Source organism: Mesoplodon densirostris, chromosome 11 (assembly GCF_025265405.1).
Source record: "Mesoplodon densirostris isolate mMesDen1 chromosome 11, mMesDen1 primary haplotype, whole genome shotgun sequence".
NCBI classification, from domain to species: domain Eukaryota; kingdom Metazoa; phylum Chordata; class Mammalia; order Artiodactyla; family Ziphiidae; genus Mesoplodon; species Mesoplodon densirostris.
Genome location: NC_082671.1, coordinates 56,454,165 through 56,479,491, shown reverse-complemented (window position 1 = coordinate 56,479,491; position 25,327 = coordinate 56,454,165). Strand labels below are relative to the sequence as shown.

The 25,327-nt window shown below is 35.4% G+C and overlaps 1 protein-coding gene across 5 annotated transcripts in view; it reads left to right on the top strand.

The window, feature by feature from the left end:
* PPHLN1 (periphilin 1) overlaps nucleotides 1-25,327 on the top strand; it is a 143,671-nt gene that overhangs the window by 73,677 nt on the left and 44,667 nt on the right. For all 5 annotated transcript variants that reach the window (XM_060112250.1, XM_060112248.1, XM_060112245.1 and 2 more), the window contains 2 exons: nucleotides 7,374-7,493; nucleotides 21,974-22,114. In XM_060112250.1, the coding sequence (XP_059968233.1) occupies nucleotides 7,374-7,493; nucleotides 21,974-22,114 (261 nt within the window). The remainder of the gene's footprint in view (nucleotides 1-7,373; nucleotides 7,494-21,973; nucleotides 22,115-25,327) is intronic.

Genomic DNA, 25,327 nt, shown 5'->3' with positions numbered 1-25,327 from the left:
AAACCATTGATAAAATAAAAAGACAACCTACAAAATGGGAGAAGATATTTTCAAATGATATGACCAACAAGGGATTAATATCCAAAATATATAAATAGTTCATACAACTCAATATCAAAGAAGAGGCAGAAGACCTGAATAGGCATTTTTCCAAAGAAGACATACAGATGGCTAACAGGCATATGAAAAAATGCTCAACATTGCTGATTATTAGAGAAGTGCAAATCAAAACCACAGTGAAATATCACCTCACACCAGTCAGAATGACTGTCATTGAAAAGTGTACAAATAACAAATGTTGGAGAGGATATGGAGAAAAGGGAACCCTTGTGTGCTCTTGGTGGGAATGTAAATTGGAAAACAGTATGGGGATTCCTCAAAAAAAAAAAATTAGAACTATCATATCATCCAGCAAGCCACTTCTAGTTATATATGCAAAGGAATTGAAAACAGGGTGAACACATGGCAGCTCTGAGAGTGCAAGCAAGCTCTGCACCCCTTCGCTTAACCTTGCCTAAGCATCTTTTATCATAAAATGCCTCCTATTGACCACAAAACTCAGCCCACGTGTCAACACTGGGAGTTTGGTGTCCATCTGCTGTGATGCTTCAGTATGCACGTATGACCACTGCTCATACTGCTCTCATAAGGAGAGCAGCCAAGATGGCAAGGTAGAAAGACCCTGAGCTCATCTCCTCTCAGGAGCACACCAAAATCACAGTTTCCTGCAGAACAACCATCAGTGAAAAAGAGTGGGACCCACCAGAAAAGATGGACTCGCAGTATAATCATATCCCATACCCCCCAGGTGGGCAGCCCACAAATTAGAGGATAATTATATTGCAGAAGTTCTTCCACAGGAGTGAGAGTTCTGAGCCCCATGTCAGGCTCCCCAGCCCAGGGTTCTGGCCCCAGGAAGACAAACCCCCAGAGCGTTTGGCTTTGAAGCCCAGCAGGGCTTAATTGCAGGAGCCCCACAGAGTGGGGGAAATAGAGACTTCACTCTTAAAGGGCACACACAAAATCCCATGTGCAGTGGGACCCAGGGCAAAAGCAGTAATTTGATAGGAGCCTGGACAAGACCCACCTACTGGTCTTGGAGAGTCTTCTGGAGAGGCAGGGAGCAGCTGCGGCTCACCCTGGAGACATGGACACTGGTGGCAGACGTATTGGGGAACGCTCAAACACATGAGCACTATTGCTGGCTGCTGTCATCTTGGCTCATTAGCACCAAGACCTGGCCCCACTCAGCAGCCTGTAGGGGTCAGTGCTGGGGTGCCTCAGATCAGACAACTAACTGGGCGGGGACACAACCCCATCCATCAAAAGACAGCCTGCCTAAAGACTTCCTGACCTCTAGACACACCCCTAGACACAGCCCTACCCACCAAAGGGCCAAGACCCAGCTCTAACCACCAGAGGACAGTCACCAGCCCTTCCTGCCAGGAAGCCTGCACTAGCCTCTAGACCAGCCTCACCCACCAGGGGGCAGACAGCAGAAGCAAGCCAGACCCTACCCTGGGACCAGCTGTGCCCTGGCCCTGACCACTAGCGGGCCAACACAACCTTCGGGACACCCCAGGCCCCACACCCAACTGTTTCAGGAACTGGCCTCTCCCCTACTCCAGCAATCTGAAATGAGCTCTGGGATCCCTGGCCCTGCAGCCAGACTCCAGGAAGCAGTTCTGCTTGCCAATAGTCCAGCACTAACCCCGGATCTGGCTTCACCTGCCAGTGTGTGGGCAACAGCTCTAGAGTCTTTGAGACCCTGACTCTGCCCACCAGTGAGCCAGCACTAGCTCTGGGGCCCCCGAGGGTTCTGCAACCAGCCACCTTGTGACCAGGCCTCACTAAACAGTAGCCAGCAGCATCTGCACAAGGCAGGGCCTGGCAACCAACTGGACTAGGGGGCAGCCAACTGGACTAGGGGCCAACCAAGCCTACCAGACTACCCACGTAGTTAGCCCACCATAACAGAAGGAACCACACAGGCCTTTTAGGGGGAACGCCTAGAGCATATAGCTTAGGTGATGAGGGGCGGGGGGAGTGTACTGCTAGGACACAACGGACGTCTTCTACAGAAGGCTACTTCTTCAAGGTGGAGAAACATAACCTACCTACCACATACATAAAAATACAAAGAGCAACTTAGACAAAATGCGGCAGCAGAGGAATATGTTCTAGAAAGGAACAAGCTATAACCCCAGAAGAAGAATTAAGTGAAGATAGGCAGTCTACCTGTAAAAGAGTTCAGAGTAATGATCATAAAGATGATCAAAGAACTTGGGAGGAGAATGGATGCACAGAGTGAGAAGTTAGAAGTTTTTAACAAAGAGTTAGGAAATATAAAGAACAACCAGAGGTGAAGAATACAATAACTGAAATTAAAAATATGCTAGAATGAATCAGTAGTAGACTAAATGATACAGAAGAACGGATCAGTGAGCTGGAAGAGAGAGTAGTGGAAATCACTGCCACTGAATAGAAAAAAGAAAAAAGAATGAAAAGAAATTAGGACAGTTTAAGAGACCTCTGGGACAACATGAAGCACACTAATATTCACATTATAGGGGTCTCGGAAGGAGACGAGAAAGAGAAAAGGGAAGAGAACGTATTTGAAGACATAATAGCTGAAAACTTCCTTAATCTGGAAAAGGAAACAGTTACCCAAGTCCAGGAAGCGCAGAGAGCCCCATTCAGGATTAACCCAAAGAGGAACATGCTGAGACATAGTAATCAAAATGACACAAATTAAAGATAAAGTGAGTATTAAAAGCAGCAAGGGGAATGCAACCAATAACATACAAGGGAACTCCCATAAAACTATCAGCTGATTTTTCAGCAGAAACTCTGCAGGCCAGAGGGTAGTGGCACGGTGTATTTAAAGTGATGAAAGGGAAAAACCTGTGACCAAGAATACTTTACCCAGCAAGGCTCTCAGTCAGGTTTGATTTGAAATCAAAAGGTTTACAGACAAGCAAAAGCTAAAAGAATTCAGCACCACCAAACCAGCTTTACAACAAATGGCAAAGGAACTTCTCCAGGTGAAAGAGAAAAGGCCACAACAAGAATACAAGAAAATTATGAAATGAAAAAGCTTACCGGTAAAGGCAAAGCGTACTGTAAAGGTAGGAAGTCATCTACACACAAAGCTAGTAAGGAGGTTAAAAGACAAAAGTAGTAAAATCATCTGTATCCACAATAAGCAGTGAAGGGATACACAGAACAATTAGATGTAAAATAAGATAAAGACAGTAATCGTGAGGGGAGGAGGGTACAAATGCAGGGTTTTTAAAATGCATTTGAAATTAAGAGATTAGCAACTTAATATACTGTTATACAGAAACCTCATGGTAACCACAAACCAAAAATCTATAATCTATATACACACAAAAAATAAAAAGGAATCCAAATAAAATACTAAGATTAGTCATCAAATCACAGGAGATGAGAAAAAATGAAGGGAGGGAAAAAGACCTACCAAAACAATTAACAAAATGGCAATAAGAACATACATATTGATAATTACCTTAAGTGTAAACAGACTAAATGCTCCAACCAAAGACATAGAGTGGCTTCATGGATACGATAACAAGACTCATATATATGGTGTCTACAAAAGACTCACTTCAGGTCTAGAGATACACACAGACTGAAAAGGAGGGCATGGAGAAGGATATTCCATACAAATGGAAATCAAAAGAAAGTTATATAAGTATAGCAGTACTTATATCAGACAAAATAGACTTTAAATAAAGACTGTCACAAGAGACAAAGAAGGACACTACATAATGATCAAAGGGTCAATCCAATAAGAAGATGTAACAGTTGTAAATATATATGCACCCAACATTGGAGCACCTCAATGTATAAGGCAAACATTAACAGACATAAAAGGAGAAATCGACAGTAACACAATAATAGGAGGGAAGTTTAACACCTCACTTATTACATCAGTGCACAGATCATCTAGACAGAAAATCAATAAGGAGACATAGGCCTTAAATAACACATTAGACTAAATGGACTTAATTAATTTATAGAGAGCATTCTATCCGGAAAGCAGCAGAATGCATATTCTTTTCAAGTGCACGTGGAACTTTCTCCAGGATAGATGACTTGCTAGGCCACAATTTAAGAAAATTGAAATTGTATCAAACATCTTTTCTGACCACAGGGCTATGAGAGTAGAAATCAACTACAAGGGAAAAACCTGCAAAAAACACAAACACATTGGAGGCAAAACAATATGCTGCTAAACAACCAATGGATCACTAAAGAAATCAAAGGAAATCAAAACAGTATTTCAAGGAGATATCTGCATTTTTTTTGTGTGTGTGGGGGGTTGAACCTGGCCCATGGCAGTGAAAGCCTGGAATCCTAACCACTAGGCCACCAGGGAACTCCCCTGCATTTCTGTGTTCATTGCAGCATTAGTCACTATAGCCAAGATGTGGAAACAACCTAACCTGCCCTCAATGAATGGATAAAGAAAATATTGTATACATACACGATGGAATATTATTCGACCATGAAAAAGGTGAACGTCTTACCATTTGTGACAACATGGATGGACCTTGAGGGTATTATGCTAAGTGAAATAAGCCAGACAGAGAAAGACAAGTATTCTATGATCCTGCTGACATGTGGAATCTAAAAAAGTCAAATTCACAGAAAGAAGGGTTGTTACCAGAGTCTGGGGGACGGGAGAAAAGGGGAGATGTTGGTCAAAGATTATAAACTCGAAGCTATAATATGAATAAGTTCTGGATATCTAATATATAGCATAGTTATTATAGTTAATAATACTCTCCTGTATAATTGAAATTTGCTATGAGATCTTTGATGTCCTCACCACAAAAAAGAAATGGTAATTATGTGACATGATGCAGGTGTTAGCTAATGCTAAGGTTGTGATTATTTTGCAATTTTAAAAAAGTGAGTATATATCTCCATTTTATGGAAAAGGCTTAGATGTTAAATAATTTTCTCAAGGACATAGCCAGTCTTCACTGCATCATTCTTCTCAGTCCTTCCTTCTCAGCATCCGAAAAGGTGCATGGTTCTAATCCTCAAAACTTAAAACTTTGGGGTGTTGCTGGGGTTCTCTTCACCAACCTCACACTCTTTCTCCTTCCATAACTGTTGTTACTTCTGCTCTCGTCTTTCTTCACTTCTTTTTGTTTTCTGTCTTTGGTATGTTTGGCTTTTCTGTAAGAAAAGATATCACCTGGTGGTCTGTGCTGGTGTTCAGTGGGCAGCTGCTTCTCTGCCTCAAATGGAAAAAAGAAAAGGTGTCTTTGTGACAACTTGTGTCTTTGGAGCTTTCCCAGAAGTCTGAAATGCTAGAATGCTGGATTTTGAATAGGAAAGATTGATTGGATTTTTTGGTTCTTTCTTATCATATCAAGGGCGCTTTACCCATCTGAAACACTGGCTTGGTTTTGTTTTTTGTTTTATTTTTCCCCAGCTAGAAATGAATGAAGAGTAAATAATACTTACCCATCTAAGTCACTATGAATACTTAAACTATGATGTTTGAAATACTTATTTCCCTTGAACTATAATGTGGTGTGAATATGTTATAGCATAGGACTTTGTGGTACATGATAAAAATATTTTTTAACCATAAAATCCAACCCTAATGGATTTTAGATATTTTCATCTGACAGTTTATTTTAGATGTTTGCATTTTTGTCTTAGAATGGAATTAGAATTTCAGAATTTTAGATCTATAATCATTTTGTATATTGGGAAAGTATAGCTTCCTGTGTCCTCTTCCCAGGGTTACATGCTAGCTTTATTACCTAGATTTCCTGATATGGTGGAGGACTTTTTCTTTTAAACATTATGGTTACTGTCATGTAGGAATAGTTTTTCAGAGTTTATTTTCTGCTGTTAGAAGTCAGTTTCAAATGAGAGTTTTTTAAGTGTACAGAGTTAATGATGGTTGAATAGAAGGATTCAGTTATAAAAGATTTTGCTTCCTTCTTAACTAGAGATAATTTACAATGTTTTGTTTTGTTTTTGCTCTCTAACTTTCTCTTCAAAACAGGTACCAAAGAAAAGTGAGGTGTACATTTAAAAAAATATATTTGTGTGTGTTTCTTATTTTTTAAAAAACTTTTTAACCTTATTACTAAGTAATAGTAAAGGTATTGCTCATATCTTTTTAACCTTATATATGGGTAGGGCTTTGGAGTAAGATATTGAGGCTTACTCAGTGGCCATGGAAACACTCCATGTAGATACACTGTGATTATCTTCCAGTAAATATTATGGATGGCAAACCAGTTTTTTGGTAAATTGAATTGAAGGTGATCAAGGGCCTTACTCATCTAGAAGACGTAGTTTTAAGTTCCAGCTCAGGATTTATTGGTAACTGTGTGCAAATCACTAACCTTTTGACATTCAGTTTTTTGGTTTATAAGTTGGGGATGATAAAGTCTAGCCACCTTCATGGAATTCCATTTAATTAAAATAACTTTTTTTGGTTTGCATGTATAAGCGCTTTATAAATAATAGTGTACCATAACATGGGGATTTTTACTGACACTGTCATCCAGAGGAGGTCTATTTAGAATCAAAGATGTGACTTTATAGAAGTAAGAGATGGAGACAAAATTAAAGTACCAAGCGTTATGCTAGATGCTTTCAGGTCTGTTACTTCCCTTGATTCTCAAACTACTTTAAGAGTGAATATAATATTATTAATCCCTGTTTTGTAAATGAGAAAATGAAAGCTCACAGTGTCATAAGCTATGTATATAAAATCATCTACCCTCACTAGTGATGAAACTGCTATTCAAACCCAGCTTTGTCTGTTAACTTCAAATACTATACTTTGTTTAGTATTGTATGTGGTTGGAGAAGGGAAGTAGTGGTAGTATCAAAAAATGAAATTTAAGTGTATACATTTTGTGTAAAGAGTAGGATTTATATAAACTATTACAAAGTATAAAATAGCATATCTGGACTTTTCTGTTTCATTAGTTAGGAATTTACCTTGATGAAATTTTGGCATTAGTTATTTCATTGAGTATAATTAAAGATACAAAGTTGAAATCAGTATAATGTCTTGTATATTCTAAGTACTATTTAGTATATCAGTTGTCAGTGTCTTTTGTTTCGTTCCTTAGATGAATTTCTAAAGCTTTATATAAATGAAAGTAGGAGTCAGATCTAGTCTATATGTCCCCCCAGAACTGCAATTCTGTGTTGAATATTTTTGAAAAAGCAAAGAATGTACTTGTTCTCTTTATAAATTTGAAGGCTTATATGATTTCATGTGTAAGCGGGGTATACTTCTTGATGTATTTGAAATTTAAAAGCCCTTGAGAACTGTAACAGAACCATTCTTTTGTTTTTATTAGGTGTTAGACAAACCCAGTCGGCTAACGGAAAAGGAACTTGCTGAGGCTGCAAGCAAGTGGGCCGCTGAAAAGCTAGAGAAGGCAGATGAAAGTAACTTACCTGAAATTTCTGAGTATGAGGTAAGGCAAAATTTCTTCTTTATGTTTCACATCTGAGAGTTTTGCCTGGATTTTAAATTATTGATGAAAATTTTAGTTTGTTCTAGTGTTTTAAAGTATATTTGGGGAAAATGTCCTCATGGATTATTAAATTTTACCACACACAATAATAGAATGAATATGAATGACTCTGAATTCAGTAATTATACTATGTCTGAATGTCTCTAGTAGTTTAGAAGTGTAAGAATAGTATAAATATGGAGTATAAGGAAAATGCAATATTTATATCCTTCTTTTTTGAGCTTTTAAAAGTATTTCTAGAAATCATGCTAAGCCACTAGCCATAAATCAGTGAATTCAGAACAAAAATCTAATTAAACCTTGGATCTTGGGCTATATTTATATTGCATGTTATACTCTATGCAAATTATCTCATAAATATTCCAAGAAATGCAATTATGCATTGTTTGGTCTACCTGTACTTTTTGATGAGTCTTGAGTACCGAAAAATGAGAACATTTTTGGGTCCACAGAATACTCTTTATAGAATGCTTTCATTAAAATATTTGAAAATGAACTGAAAAATTTCTCTATAACCTGTAATAGAGGGAAATACAGATATTTTGTGGGCCAAGTTAAGCCTCTAGATTCAGAATTTGTTACTAGAGGAATTATTTTGACCTGGCAGAGAATATAAAAATCTCTGTACGATGACAAATTATGTATATTCAGAGGAGATTTCTCACTTCACAGTATATTTTTGGATGCCTTTTAAGGAAGGTCCTTTGATAAAACAGATCAAACATTAGAATTCGATGTACAAATTATATACCTACATACATCTTAATACACTATGAAAAGATCCTTTCCAAAATAACTAATGTACACTGCTCATAGAAAGTACAAACCAGTACAAACTCTATCCGTACTCAGAAATAGAGCCTTTCTTTTTTAAAATGCTGATCTGTCATTTAGCTATCAGTTGTTCTTAAATAGGTCAAGGTTTCCTTGCTACTGTAGCTATAATAATAGATATTTATGCATATTTTCAAGTAAAGATATAAATATATCAAGCTGTCCTTCTTTGGTACCTTTCTAGCACTATTTAAAAGCATGAACAATACAGTAATACATTTAATAGGGTCATTTTGCCTATTTTTCTTAATAATTTAGAATAATGGTTTTTATATTAATAATAGAAATATGTGCTTTAAAATTGCTAATTTGGACAGCTGATAATTTTTCTCAGAGTACTTAAACCAAAAACTTCCAAAAATACTTAATTTTTTGTTTCCTAAATACTATATCTTCAATTAGCAAAGCTTTATTAAGATATATTCATTCTTCCCCCGTCACTTTTGATATCTCTTAATTAAAAAAAAATCTCACTATCCACCTTTTCCAGATTTTAAATATTCTATTTATAGTCTTTTTTCATTGCTTGACTGGATTTTGACTCTGAATAGTCAGTGACATTGGGTCTAGAAAGACTTTTTTTCAGGCTCCTTGTTTTTTCTCTAAAATATGCCGAGAATTTGCTAGGTTTTGAATTAATGAGAAGTCAGTAATCCTAAAAATCTATATGTGGGTCATAGGTCAGACATGATTTTTTGTTGGACCAAAGGCAAGGTGAGAACAGGGTTGAGGTTACTTTAGTATGTTTGTTAGTTGGTGTACATCATTAGTGTTGAACAGCATTATCAATCTCGTAGCATCTAAATGTTCTTCAAGTTACATTGATACTTTTCCATACTGGAGATAAAGCAGTTGAGAAATTCTTAACAATACTCTGTCTTTTGGGCACAGATAGTCACATTTGTTCTTGGATAGTTTTTAAATAGTTGCTCATTTCAGTGATCTATGTTTTATGAGAAATAAGCTTTTTGAGAATTTTGACCTTGGTTCTATAAACTCCTTTCTGATTTGAAAGAATAAGGTGGAAGGAAAAAAGGACTTTGATGCTATGGAAGAGTTTGGCATAGTGCTGTGTGTGTGTGTGTGTGTGTGTGTGTGTGTGTGTGTGTGTGTTTAAATCTAATTGTGACAATCTTTATATTAGCTGTTGAATAGAGAGGAGATTAAATATTTAAGTTTCCAGTTTATCTTCTCTTGCTGTCATCAATATAGTTTTAAGCAATTTGGTTGGGAGACCATGTAGTTTATAGAGAGTCCAGTGAAATTGAAGGTAAATTCAGTGATATGTTTAAATATTCAGGAATATTATAGTTCATTCTTCTGTAACAGTTTGCATACATTTACCTTTTGGACTCTAATAGAGAATTTCCCAAAGTATTTGATAGAATGATAATTCTGAAGGGTCTTAGTGGTCTGAGGAAGAAAAAAAAGATTCTGTTAGCCCCCTTACATTTGGGAAATGCTAGATTTAAAAGAGGTAGGTTGATTTTGGCACTTCAGCACTTTTCAGAGATTTTAATATGTTAATATGCTCATCAGTGGTCTGTGACAGGAGGATGAATAATAAAGTTTGCATAATTTATCAAATTTTTGGCTTGAATTTTTTTTCACAGTGCAAATTTTAGGATTAGTGTTTTAAGGCATGTATTTTCAGAAAATAATACTTTACTAGCTTTCTCATAGTTTATTTAAATTCACTAAATATTCATTCTGTGTCTGTTTGTGTCAAACAGTGCATTAGAGACACCATCCTAGCTTTCAAAGAGCTTGCAGTCAAGTTTGGTAGAGATATAATTTACTATCTGTAAATATATGGCCATAAGAGTTTTGCTTTTGGCTATCAAAATGAAAAGCAAATTATTGAGAGATTATTAGAATGTCACAGTAGAGCAGGTTTTTGCTTCAACTGCAGAAGAAAATTTTTAAATGTTTCTTATTTAAATGTGAAAATGTGAATTATGTTGTTTCCATGTATCAGGTGTTATTTTCTGCTTACCCTGTCCTTAGTGAAGTATACCCAACTTCCATGGCCCTCTTTCAAATTCAGATCCGTTCAGTGAAATCAATAGTGCTCGAGATAATAAGACTCAATATCTTTCTTGATTCCACTTTTCTTCCTTTCCTGTTGGAAAGTTTTTTGCCAGTATTTCACTGATGACCTTATATTGCCTTTATTAAAAATTTCTTTTACTTGTCTAGTTATTTAGATAGATAGATAGATAGATAGAATGTATCTCATGTCTTGTTTTCTCTCCAGCACCTTGGATAATATATATCTAATGAACTAAACTAAATTTAATTACTAATCTGTTTTTTTCCAGTTTTACTGAAATGTAATTGACATACAGCACTGTATAAGTTTAAGGTGTACAGCATAATGAATTGACCTACATATATTGTGAAATGATTATCACAGTAAGTTTAGTTAATATCCATTGTCTCATATAAACACCACAAAAAAGAAAAATATTTTTTCCTTGTGATGAGAACTCTTAGGATTTACTCTCTTGTCAACTTTCAAATACACCATACAGCATTATTAACTATAAACATCATGTTGTACATTATGTCCTCAGTACTTATTTATCTTATAAGTGGAAGTTTGTACCTTTTGACCACCTTCATCCAATTCCCACCCCACTACTCCCCAGCCCCCACCTCTGGTAACCATGGATATGATCTCTTTTTCTATGAGTTTTTAAAACAGTTCCATATATAAGTGAAATCATACAGTTTTTGTCTCTCTTTATCTGGCTTATATCACTTACCATGATGCCCTCAAGGTCCATCCATGTTGTTGCAAATGGCAGAATTTCTTCCTCTTTTATGGCTGAATAATATTTTATTGTGCATGTAACTTCTTTGTGTATCAGTTGATTGATACTTAGGTTGCTTCTGTATCTTGGCTATTGTAAATTATGCAGCTATTAACATTGGGGTGCATGTATGTTTTCGAGTTAGTGTTTTCATTTTCTTCAAATATATACCCATATGTGGAAGTGCTGGATCATATGGTGGTCCTCTTTTTAATATTTTGAGGAATCTCATACTGTTTTCTGTAGCAGCTGTACCAATTTACAATCCCACCAACAGTGCACAAAGTTTCCCTTTTCTTCACATTCTCCCAGCATTTGTTACATCTTGTCCTATTGAGGCTGGTCATTCTAAGAGGTGTGAGGTGATATCCCATTGTGGTGTTGATTTGCATTTCCCTAATGATTAGTGATGTTGAGCACCTTTTCATGTACCTGTAGGCCATTCATATATCTTCTATGGAAAAATTTATATTCAGGTCCTTTGCCCATTTTTTAATCGTATTATTTGGTTTTGTGTGTGGGTTTTTTGTTTTGTTTTTTGCTATTGAGTTGTATGAGTTCTTTATTTTGGATATTAACTCTTTATCCACATATATGATTTGCAAATATTTTTTTCCCATTCTGTAGTTTGTCTTTCATTTTGTTAATCATTTCTTTTGCTGTGTAGAAGGTTCATAGTTTGATATAGTATCACTTGTTTATTTTTTATTTTGTTGCTTGTGTTTTAGATGTCATATCTAAAAAATCATTGCCAAGACCCATATCAAGGAACTCTCTTTCCTGTTTTCTTGTAGGAGTTTTATGGTTTCCAGTCTTACATTTAAGTCTTTAGTGCATTTTGAGTTAATTTTTGTGAATAGTGTATGATAGGGCTCTAGTTTCCTTCTTTGACATGTGAATAACCTGATTTCTTCAGCACCACTTATTGAAGAAACTTTCTTTTCTCCATTGAGTATTCTGGCCTCCTCTGTGAAATATTAGTTAGCTATATATGCATGGGTTTATTTCAGGGCTTTCAGTTCTGTTCCATTTGGCCTATTTGTCTCTTTTTATGCTGGTATTATACTGTTTTGATTACTATAGCTAATGAGCTCTTTTATTGTCAATTCAAGTTATTTTTCTCTTCGTTACTTGCCTTTTATTTTCCCAAAACTCATCTACTCTGATGTGTTTATTATGCTCATCAATTTATATTTTTGTATGTAGTTCTAGAATTATGATGAAGCTTGAAGTTCCTATTTTGAGTGTGTTTTAAAACTTTAATAACTTTTTGTTTTGTTTGTTTTGCATTGACCTAACTAAAATGGAATCTAGTGGCAGAATTATTTTGGCCGTGGGGTAGTCAGAACACAGTATAAGTAATCTTTCTTGACATCATCTGAAACTAACTGTTGTCTATCTAGTGTTGGAAACCTTATACTGATATTGTGATTTATTTCTTAAATTATTTTTTATTGTAGTATAATACATATAACATAAAACTTCCATCTTAACCTTTTTTTTTTTACATTCGACATCACTTTTATTGCACAGTGGATAGATAATAAAACAATCTTTTTTTAAAAGGATACTTATACCAAACAACCATGGGGATTAGGGGGACATACATTCCCAAATGTAAAGAGGAAAAAGGAGACAGTTAACATGACTTTTTCCAGAAGCCAGAATGAGCCCCAGAGTTTTGCCACAGTAAGACTAGTGGTACATAGTTTGATATGGTCACATTTAGCCAGTTTATTGGTATAGTGTCAGCAGTTGGGAAAAAAAGAACTATGCAATAGAGACCTTAATGCTCAAAGAACCATTAGATGGCAGTAGGGACACAGTCATCTTTTTTTTTTTTTTAAAACAGCAGGTTCTTATTAGTTATCCATTTTATACATATTGGTGTCTACATGTCAATCCCAATCTCCCAATTCATCCCACCATCACAACCCCCGCCCCCGCCGCTTTCCCCCTTGGTGTCCATACGTTTGTTTTCTACATCTGTGTCTCAATTTCTGCCCTGCAAACCAGTTCATCTGTACCATTTTTCGAGGTTCCATATATGCATTAATATACAATATTTGTTTTTCTCTTTCTGACTTACTTCACTCTGTATGACAGTCTCTAGATTCATCCACGTCTCTACAAATGACCCAATTTCGTTCCTTTCTATGGCTGAGTAATATTCCATTTCATATATGTACCACATCTTCTTTATCCATTCATCTGTCGATGGGCATTTAGGTTGCTTCCATGACCTGGCTATTGTAAATAGTGCTGCAATGAACACTGGGGGTACATGTGTCTTTTTGAATTATGTTTTTTTCTGGGTATATGCCCAGTAGTGGGATTGCTGGGTCATATGGTAATTCTATTTTTAGTTTTTTAAGGAACCGCCATACTGTTCTCCATAGTAGCTGTATCAATTTACATTCCCACCAACAGTGCAAGAGGGTTCCCTTTGGGCCTCCCTGGTGGCGCAGTGGTTAAGAGTCCGCCTGCCGATGCAGGGGATACGGGTTCGTGCCCCGGTCTGGGAGGATCCCATATGCCGCGGAGCGGCTGGGCCCGTGAGCCATGGCCGCTGGGCCTGCGCATCTGGAGCCTGTGCTCCGCAACGGGAGAGGCCACAACAGTGAGAGGCCTGCATACCGCAAAAAGAAAAAAAAAAAAAAAAAAAAAAAAAAAAAGAGGGTTCCCTTTTCTCCACACGGTCTCCAGCATTTGTTGTTTGTAGATTTTCTGATGATGCCCATTCTAACTGGTGTGAGGTGATACCTCATTGTAGTTTTGATTTGCCTTTCTCTAATAATTAGTGATGTTGAGCAGCTTTTCATGTACTTCTTGGCCATCTGTATGTCTTCTTTGGAGAAATGTCTATTTAGGTCTTCTGCCCATTATTAGATTGGCTTGTTTGTTTTTTTAATATTGAGCTGCATGAGCTGTTTATATATTTTGGAGATTAATCCTATGTCCGTTGATTCGTTTGCAAATACTTTCTCCCATTCTGAGGGTTGTCTTCTCATCTTGTTTATGGTTTCCTTTGCTGTGCAAAAGCTTTGAAGTTTCATTAGGTCCCATTTGTTTATTTTTGTTTTTATTTCCATTACTCTAGGAGGTGGATCAAAAAAGATCTTGCTCTGATTTATGTCAAACAGTGTTATTCCTGTGTTTTCCTCTAAGAGTTTTATAGTGTCCAGTCTTACATTTAGGTCTCTAATCCATTTTGAGTTTATTTTTGTGTATGGTGCTAGGGAGTGTTCTAATTTCATTCTTTTACATGTAGCTGTCCAGCTTTCCCAGCACCACTTACAGAAGAGACTGTCTTTTCTCCATTGTATATCCTTGCCTCCTTTGTCATAGATGAGTTGACCATAGGTGCGTGGGTTTATCTCTGGGCTTTCTATCCTGTTCCATTGATCTATATTTCTGTTTTTGTGCCAGTACCATACTGTCTTGATTACTGTAGCTTTGTAGTATAGTCTGAAGTCATACAAATTTTAAGATTTTTTTGTTCTAATTCTGTAAAATATGCCATTGGTAATTTGATAGGGATTGCATTGAATCTGTAGATTGGGTAGTATAGTCATTTTCACAATATTGATTCTTCCATTCCAAGAACATGGTATATCTCTCCATCTGTTGGTATCATCTTTAAGTTCCTTCATCAGTGTCTTATAGTTTTATGCATACAGGTCTTTTGTCTCCCTAGGTAGGTTTATTCCTAGGTATTTTAATCTTTTTGTTGCAATGGTAAATGGGAGTGTTTCCTTAATTTCTCTTTCAGATTTTTCATCATTAGTGTATAGGAATGCAAGAGATTTCTCTGCAATAATTTTGTATCCTGCAACTTTACCAAATTCATTGATTAGCTCTAGTAGTTTTCTGGTGGCATCTTTAGGATTCTCTATGTATAGTATCATGTCATCTGCAAACAGTGACAATTTCACTTCTTCTTTTCCAATTTTGTTTCTTTTTCTTCTCTGATTGCTGTGGCTAGGACTTCCAAAACTATGTGAATAATAGTGGTGAGAGCGGACATCCTTGTCTTGTTCCTGATCTTAGAGGAAATGCTTTCAGTTTTTCACCATTGAGAATGATGTTTGCTGTGGATTTGTCATATGTGGCCTTTACTATGTTGAGGTAGGTTCCCTTTGTGCCCATTTTCTGGAGAGTTTTTGTCATAAATGGGTGTTGAATTTTGTCAAAAGCTTTTTCTGTATCTATTGAGATGATCATATGGTTTTTCTCCTTCAGTTTGTTAATATGGTGTATCACATTGATTGCTTTGCCTATATTGAAGAATCCTTGCATCCCTGGGATAAATCCCACTTGATCATGGTGTGTGATCCTTTTAATGTGTTGTTGGATTCTGTTTGCTAGTATTTCGTTGAGGACTTTTGCATCTATATTCATCAGTGATATTGGTCTGTAATTTTCTTTTTTTGTGGTATCTTTGTCTGGTTTTGGCATCAGGGTGATTGTGGCCTCATAGAATGAGTTTGGGAGTGTTCCTTCCTCTGCAAGTTTTTGGAAGAGTTTGAGAAGGATGGGTGTTAGCTCTTCTCTAAACGTTTGATGGAATTCGCCTGTGAAGCCATCTGGTCCTGGACTTTCGTTTGTTGGAAGATTTTTAATCGCAGTTTCAATTTCATTACTTGTGATTGGTCTGTTCACATTTTCTATTTCTTCCTGGTTCAGTCTTGGAAGGTTATACCTTTCTAAAAGTTGGTCCATTTCTTCCAGGTTATCCATTTTATTGGCATAGGGTTGCTTGTAGTAGTCTCTTATGATGCTTTGTATTTCTGCGGTGTCTGTTGTAACTTCTCCTTTTTCATTTCTAATTTTATTGATTTGAGTCCTCTCCCTCTTCTTCTTGATGAGTCTGGCTAATGGTTTATCAATTTTGTTTATCTTCTCAAAGAACCAGCTTTTAGTTTTATTGATCTTTGCTATTGTTTTCTTGGTTTCTATTTCATTTATTTCTGCTCTGATCTTTATGATTTCTTTCCTTCTGGGTTTTGTTTGTTCTTCTTTCTCTAGTTCCTTTAGGTGTAAGTTTAGATTGTTTATTTGAGATTTCTTGTTTCTTGAGGTAGGCTTGTATTGCTATAAACTTCCTTCTTAGAACAGCTTTTGCTGCATCCTGTAGGTTTTGGATTGTCATGTTTTCATTGTCATTTGTCTCTAGGTATTTTTGATTTCCTCTTTGATTTCTTCAGTGATCTCTTGGTTATTTAGTGACGTATTGTTTAGCCTCCTTGTGTTTGTATTTTTTACGTTTTTTTCCCTATAATTCTAACCTCATAGCGTTGTGGTCAGAAAAGATGCTTGATATGATTTCAGTTTTCTTAAATTTACTGAGGCTTGATTTGTGACCCAAGATGTGATCTATCATGGAGAATGTTCTATGCGCACCTGAGAAGAAAGTGTAATCTGCTGTTTTTGGATGGAATGTCCTATAAATATCAATTAAATCTATCTAGTCTATTGTGTCATTTAAGGCTCATCTTAACCATTTTAAGTGTATAGTTCAGTGGTATTAAATACATTCACATTATTATGCACATCACCACCCTCCATCCCCTTAACTCTTTTCACCTGTAAAACTGAAACTCTACACCAATTAAACAACTCTCCAAAGCAATTTTGTTGTTTATCAGTTTATCACTATCAGTTTATTCTCCCCCTCCCTCAGTCCCTGGCAACCACTATTATGCTTTCTGTCATTATGATTTTGACTACTTTAAGTACTTAAGTGGAATCATATAGTATTTTTTTTTGTGACTGGCTTATTTCATTATGCATAATGTCTTCTAGGTTCATCCATGTAGTAGCATATTATAGAATTTCCTTTTTCTTTTGAAAGGCTGAGTAATATTCCATTGTGTATGTGTGTACTATATTTTGTGTGTGTGTGTGTGTGTGTGTGTGTGTTTTAAATGCTTTATATTATTTAGAATTCCTGAGTGGATTTTTAAATAGGTTTAAAAGATACTTTAGTGATATTTTGAGAAATTGATTGCGGTTTTTGGATGGGCTAGGAGTACATTCTTTTTTAAAAAAATTTTTTACCGTAAGTCCTTATTTGTTATCTATTTTAAGTATAGCAGTGTGTGTGTGTACTGCATTTTGTTTTTTGTTCATTGGTATGTTGTGTTTTCATTTTCATTCATCTCTAAGTATTTCTTACTTTCCCTTGTGATTTCTTCTTTGTTTATTTAAAAGTGCATTAATTTCCAGAATTTTGTGAATTTTCCAGATTTTTCTTTTTTAAATCTATTGAGACTTAATATGTGCCCCAGTACAGGGAAATGTTCTATGTACACTTGAGAGGAATGTGTACTCTGTTGAAGTTTGGTGGATTGTTCTGTATATGTCTGTTAGATCTAGTTAGTGTACTGTGTTGCTTAAGCCCACTATTCCCTTACTTATCTTACTTATTTCCTTACTTATTATTGTGAAACTGTTTATTTCTCTCTTCAATTTTGTCAGTTTTTGTTTCATATATTTTTATAGTTTGTCATTAGGTGTGTAAATGTTTGTAATTGTTATATCTTCTTGCTTTATTGAAACTTTTATTAATACATAATGTCCTTGTCTCTTGTAACCTTTTTTTATTTAAAGTTTATCTGTCTGATATTATTATAGCCACTCTTGCTCTCTTTTGTTTACTGTGTGCATGGAATATCTTTTTTCCTCCTTTTTCTTTCCACCTGTTTGTGTCTTTGGGTCTCAAGTGCATCTCTTGTAGATAACATATTGTTGGATCATATGTTTTTATTCATTCTGCCAGTTTCTGTCTTTGGACTGGAGAATTTAAACCGTTTACACTTGAAAGTAATTACTGAGGAGGGACTTACTCCTGTCATTGTGCTATTTATTTTCTATATGCCCTGTAGCTTTTTTGTTCCTCATTTCCTGCATTCAGGTCTTCTTTTGTTTTTAGTTGATTTTTTGTAGTGAAATGTTTAAATTTCTATCTTGTTTCCTTTTGTGTATATTTTATAGCTGTTTTCTTTGTGGGTACAATGGAGATGACATTTAACATCCCAAAATTGTAACACTAATTTAAATTTATACCAGCTTACCTGCAATAACATACAAAGCCTGTACACCTTTACAGCTCTGTCTCTACCTCCTCATTTGTTGATATTCCCCAATTACATCGTTATACATTGTGTGCCGCCCCAAACCATAAACTAATAATTATTTTAAATGCATTAGCATATTAAATTATCTAGAAAATAAGACTTGGAGTTATAAACCAACATTGCAGTGATACTAGTTTTTACACTAATAATTTTTTTCTTTAAATGTCATAGTCTCCTAAATCATGTTGCAAATAAAAAGTGTAGTTTCCACCTATTTACAGTAATACTAGCTGTTTTAACTATGCATTTAATTTTATTGAGCTCTTTATTCCTCCATACAGCTTCAAGTTACCATCTAGTGTCCTTTCATTTCACCTTGCAGGGCTCCCTTAAGCATTTCTTACATGACAAATCTAGTATCATGAACTTCCTCAGCTTTTGTTTAACTGGGAATGTCTTAATTTCTCCCTCACTTATGAAGGACGGTTTTGGTGGATATAGCAGTCTTTGTTGGCAGTTTTTTCTTTTAACACTTTGAACATATCGTCCACTGTCTTCTGGCCTCCAAAGTTTCTGATGAGAAATCTGCTTAATCTTAGTTGAAGACCCCTTGTATTGATGATGATGATTTCTCGCTGCTTTCAAGATTCTCCCTTTGTCTTTATCTTTAAAGTTTGATTATAATGTGTCTTTTGAGCTTCTTTGAGTTCATCTGGGGTTTTTTTGAACTTCTTGGATGTTTATATTCATGTCTTTCATCAGATTTGGGAGTTTTCAGCCATTATTCATTCAAGTATCTTCTCTGCCCCTTTCTCTCTCTCCTCCTTCTGAGATTCCCAGAAGGAGGTATATATTAAGTGTATATTGGTCCACTTAATGGTGCTCCACATATCCCTTAGGTTCTGTTCACTTTTGTTCAATCTTTTTTCTTTCTGTCCTTCAGATAATAATTTCCTATTTCCTTGTCCTATTTTTCAAGTTCACTGATTCTTTCTTCTGCCTTTGAATCCCTCTAGTGAACTTTTTATTGTAATTATTGGTCTTATTAGCTATGAAATTTCTTTTTGGTTTCCTTTTAGGTTTTTTATTTCTTTATTGATATTTCCATTTTGTTCACACATTGCTTTCTTGGCTTTCCCCACATCTTTCTTTAGTTCTTTGTGCATCTTAGAGATGATTATTTTAAAGTTTTTTCATCCAGTAGATCTGCCATTAGGTCTTTTTCAGGAGCAGTTTCTGTTGATTCATTTTTTTTCTTTGAATGAGCAATACTTTGCCGTTTCTTTGTATGATTTGTGATTTTTTTGTTGAACACTGGGCATTTGAATCTAATAATGTGGTAACTCTGTAAGTCAGATTCCCCCTGTTCCCCCGGGCTTGTTGGGTTTGTTGTTGTTGTTGTTATTGTTATTGTTTTTTATTGTTGGCTGTTTCTGTACTGAGGATCAGTCTGAGATGTAAACAAAGTCTTCTGTGTTCTTTCTGAGCCTTTCCCTTGTTGTGCCCATTTACTTTCTAACTTCCCCCATGTATACAGTTTTTTTTTTTTTTAACATTCTTATCTTTAATGTCTGGCTCCCAAAAGAGGAAGATGTGAAAAACGAAGTGGGGAGGGCTCTGGTCCTTTATATCCCCTGGAAGTCACTTCAGTCAGAATAAGAGGGGCTTGCAATAATTGGGGGAGGTATAATAATAATAATGGCTGTTCGCCTGTTTGTCTGCCCCTCTGATCAGAAAAAGCAATCAGTGATCGGAGCACAGTCCCCTGATATTTGAAGGGTAGGGTACTTTTTTCCCCAGTCTGACTCCCATGAGCAATGTGTAAGCTGCTCTAGGAACATGTACACAGCTTCCTGCCAAGTGGGTATGGGTGGGAGATGGGCAGCTGCTACTGTGCTAAGAGCTGAATTTAACCTCAGTTTTACCACCCATGTCTTCCTCTGAAGGGGTAAGACTTCAACAGATCCAGAGTTCCACAATAGTTAAATCAGACATTATGCCAATGTAATTTTTTGTGTAGGTTGGGAGACAGATTGCTAGTGCTTCCTACTCTGCTGTCTTCCCAGAATCCTCTCCCCTTAAATGATTCATATACTTTCAATTTAAATCCCTTAAGGTATATAACTCAGACTTGTAAAAACCAGGTTTTTTAAAAGAGTAGATTATGCATGCACATGTCAGAAATTCAAAAGGCATTGGAATAGGTACAGTGTCTTCTAAGTTATCCGTATTGAGACAGCCTCTTTTATCATTTTTCCCCCCATAGGTAATATCCTTCCAGAGATAGTGTGTTCATATATATGCATAAAGATATATACACCCATGCTTCCCTCTTCCCTTTTGTTTTTGATACAACTGGCAGTATATTTATGGGGAATGACCTTCAGGACTTGCCAGGAGAAAAATTAGGATACATTATGCAATATATTTAGACTGTTCTTATTCTTTTAAATGATTTCTTAGTATTCCATGGTTCTAGATAGTGCATAATTTATTTGATGGACATTTAGGTTGTTTTCAATCATTTGCCATTAATGGCAGCCATATCTTAGTATTTGTTGCTCATGTGTGTATCTGTAGATTAAGTTCCTACAGGTGAAGGTGCTTGGTGAAAGGGATATGTGGTACATTTTGATAAATATTGCCAAATTACTCTCTAAAGAAGTCATGGCAGTGTACAACACATTAGATGTTGGAATGCCACTGCTCTTACTGGTGAAAAATACCACTAATTAATATATATCTTGTGACTTCTGTAAACCTACTGCTGTTTGCTGCTACTTCAATCACAAAAACCATAAGTTTTTTGATAAACTTGTGATAAGTACAGTTTTCTTATTTCCTCCTTCACCTCCCACCCAACTAAAATATACAGCAGTAAAATATATTAGCTCAAACTTTACTCTTCCCAAGTTACTGCTTACTGCCGGCTCCATGAAGGCAAGAACTTCTGTCTGTTCTGTTCATTGATATATCTAGTGTCACTTGAGCAGTGCTTGGCATTTATCATAGAATAAATTTTTGAGTAAACTAATGCATTGTAGTTAAATAATAGCTTTCCCTCATTTATTTAGTTTTCCTCTTTTCATCAAAAGTATTTTTAGAAAGTAAAATAATCGGCCTTGGGCTTTTTATGGGATCATTTACTCATTAATGAACTATTGCAGTATTGTTGAAGTAATAATTATTGCTGTTTGGAGTTGTTTTCTTTTCAGTTATTTCAGTAAATTCTTAGGTTACAGGAGGCAGGGTATTTTTAACTTCTGAAAGTAGAGTCCTTTTCTGTGTTCCTGTGTAATATATTTGCTTAAGTGTGTTCACACTTCTCACTTCCAGTTGGACTTTTTTCTTCTGTGTTTCTTAAATAGATTACTTAAGGAATAGTTACAGAAAATAGTTACACAAAACCTTCTAGCTCTGTCTTAATATAGTATGAAGTATAATTTTGGAATGGAATAAACCTAGAGACTTTGTCTTACCTGAGATTTAAAAAGTAGCCATCATTTCCTCTTTAATCCTCCTCACATATGTTCATTATGCATAGCAAGATTGAAAGTGTTTCTTTTCTTAAGACAGGTTAAATTAAGCACTTTCTCTTGAGATAATCTGCCAATTGGTGCTTATATTCAGTCATCTAAAATGCTGTATGTCCTTTAAGAAAGTAATAAAAGATTTCTAATTCTTTTTAAAGGCGGGATCCACAGCACCATTGTTCATTGACCAGCCAGAAGAACCTGAGAAAAATACAACAGATGGCATAGAATTATTCGAAGACAGTCAGCTAACCAGTCGCTCTAAAGCAATAGCCTCAAAAACCAAAGAGATTGAACAGGTAAGAATCCAGTCTGCTTAAAGTACAAAATCTTTTGTTCCTGTCATTTTGTACACAGTAGTTACAGTAAATATTTATTGAATAAATATATTTCATTTTGTCTTTTTCCATTTGTGACCCTGAAATTACAATGTAAAAAATTCTAAAAAGTGTTTGATTTGATTTCACAGTACTTTTGATCAGTTTGGTCCTCCACCCCTGCTCACTTTTTTTCTTCTTTTTTTTAATAAAAAGCAAGCTTCTATTTTAGAGAATATTAATATTCTAGTTAGTGTGGAGCAATTAAAGAACTATTAAACTTAGAGATGGGTTGAAAAATATTAAATATACCAATATGATAGCAAATGTTAGTTTTGAATACTGGGATTACAGATGTTTCTTGATGGTTTTCATTATACTTTTAAGTATTTTTCAAATATTAAAGAAAAGATAAAGGATGGGTATTTAAATCTAATTTTAATGATGTCATTTTGAAAAGTCAGGATCTTGTTTTTAATAGATTGAATAGATTGCTTAAGGAATAGTTATAGGACAAAACCTTCTATCTGTATCTTAATACAGTGTGAAATGTAATTTTGGAATAGAATAAGCCTAGAGGCTTTGTCTTACCTAAGATTTAGAAAGTAACCATAATTTCCTCTTTAATCCTCCTCGCATATGCTCATTATGCATAGAAAAGTTGAAAGTGTTTCAATATGGAAATATTACCTGCTTTATAAGGTATTATCACTTTATGAGAACTAAATGAAGTAAATGAAATGTGAAAGGGCTTTATAAAATGTGACATGTTGTACAGCTGTTTGTTTTTGATGTTGTTACTCTCTAGTGCCTTGAGTAAATGTCATTATATTGTTATATAATCTTCTAAAAACTATTGGAAATTAAGAACAAAATTAAACCTTTTCTCAAGGTGCTGTCCATTTCCACATCAATTAAAATCTATTTCTCTTGGTTAAGTAGAAGATCTTATTTAAATCCTAGATATGATTGTGCAGCTTATATAGGAAAATGGTGACTGAGAAAATCCGGTTTAATTTGGTGATGTGAAAGGCAGATTGGTGCCTTTCAAGATATCAATTAAATGGGAATAAATAAATGGTTTGCTCACTAGGTGTGTCTTCCAGTACGAATATGAATATCATTGCCCTATATAAAATTACTGTCTTTTTACTCTGACTTATTTTTCTTTGTAGCTTTTTTTTTTTCCCCTACCATTTGACATATGTTTGCTTGTCTCCCTTCCATATGGAAGCTTCATGAGAGCAAGGACTTTGTTTTGTTTACTGCTTTATCTTCGTTACCCAGAATAGTGATTGACATGTAGTGGGCTCACAAGAAATATGCGTTGTGTGGATAGTCACTGAGTCACTTGAAATCAGAGTGTGTCTTAACCTGGCCACTTAACAGAGTGCCTAGGCCCAGCACTTAGTAAAGTGCTTGACAAGTGATTGTTAAGTGAATGAATTATTTAATGTTATTTTTCTTTTTCACCTAAATTGCAGCTCTTTAAAGGAGAGGTTTTCTTAAGAATATAACTGGTAGAAAAACTTGAGTGACTCCCCTATTGGGAGGGAGGGTTTTGGGTTGTTATTTATTAATATTTGTACTGTCTCCTCTTGTTACTAGTCATAATTGATCTATTTGATCTTAAAAAGGTGGGTTACCAGTCAGAGGTAGAGCCTAGCTTAGCACACACATAAAATTATTTAGTATGAAACCAGTGTTTGTATACTTTACAGACACCCATATATTTGACCTGTAAGTATGACTGTATCTCTGTTTTCATCTGCCCATTGTTCAAACACATGAAAAATCTGACACTAAAGTATACTGAACAAGGACAGATGAACTAAAGAAAGAAGAATAACTCTAAAAGGTCATTACTGTATTCTGATGTACTAGAGAAGTAAAACCATTATAAAATAGAGAACTTAATGATGTTAAATATTGGAATGTAACTACTGTGCTCTTGCTAGGGTACTTTGGTTTTCATATATTGACAAGAAAATCAAACCAAAATTCCTCAAAATGTCACAAAGCTAGTAAATAATGACATACAATTATTTTATAAATCATGTCTTAATGTTACAGTGATTTTTGAAAATGAAAAAATTAGGTTTAAGGGGATTTCTCTCCAACATTTGCACATTTTATTTTTAGAGATTAAATATCAGATGGATAGGAATATTATAAAGGTTTGAGAAAGCTAGATGGTAGTTATTATACAGCTGTCTAGTAATTTATATTTTTCTATATGCTTGAAATATTGCATGATTTAAAAAATGAACAGTAGCCCCCCCAAAAAGGGCCTGCATAGATGAGGCCAACAAATCAAACTTAGAATAATGTAGGAATGTAAATATTGGTGTTATAGCCAAGTTGCTTTTTCTCCCTGCTATGTCAAGTGCAATATGTTCAGATATCTTATAAATTTCCACATGTAATTTTTTGAGGATTTATATAAATTAGGTCCTTCAGCCCTTGAATCCAAAGAAAGTCGTTAACTTGAGGCAGTATTACAATATGTAATAAACTAAATCTTCAGGCCAAAATTTGATTTAATTCAGAGGGCCTACAAATGTGACTTATTCAATGTTTAAGGGCACACATATGGATATAGGTTGTATCAGAATCACTGCAATAAGAGCAGATTCATGTTCTTTGCCATATTATTGCCTTCTCATTCCTGGGCATATAAGAATTCCATAGGGTAGAGATACATGTGCCTTTTGAAAAAGCTGCCAGCTTATAGTCGTATATGGTGGAGAACCACTGGTCTAAAATCCTTGAGCCAGAACACATCAGATTGCATCTCTGAATATTATGTTGTTAGAGATCATTTGAATCATCTCACTTTTATGTAAATATCTTTTAGTGGATACGATTCATTCTCTTGCTATGGCACATTTATCCTCCTTATGCTTTGGATCCTGTGGTGTATCTTTTCCCCCTATTTCCCCAGATTATCCCCTCTTACCCAATGTGGGCCACCTTTTACATTCAAATACTGGAATATTTTCCTAGGCTTTCTGGCTTCTGAGCTTAGAGAGGCAAACTTCAGAATTTCTTCTGTCATTATGGTAATTCCTAGAGAGACTTAATCCACAAAAATATAGGTGATGAATTGGGAGATTGGGATTGACATATATACACTAATATGTATAAAATGGATAACTAATAAGAACCTACTGTATAAAAATAAATAAAATTCTA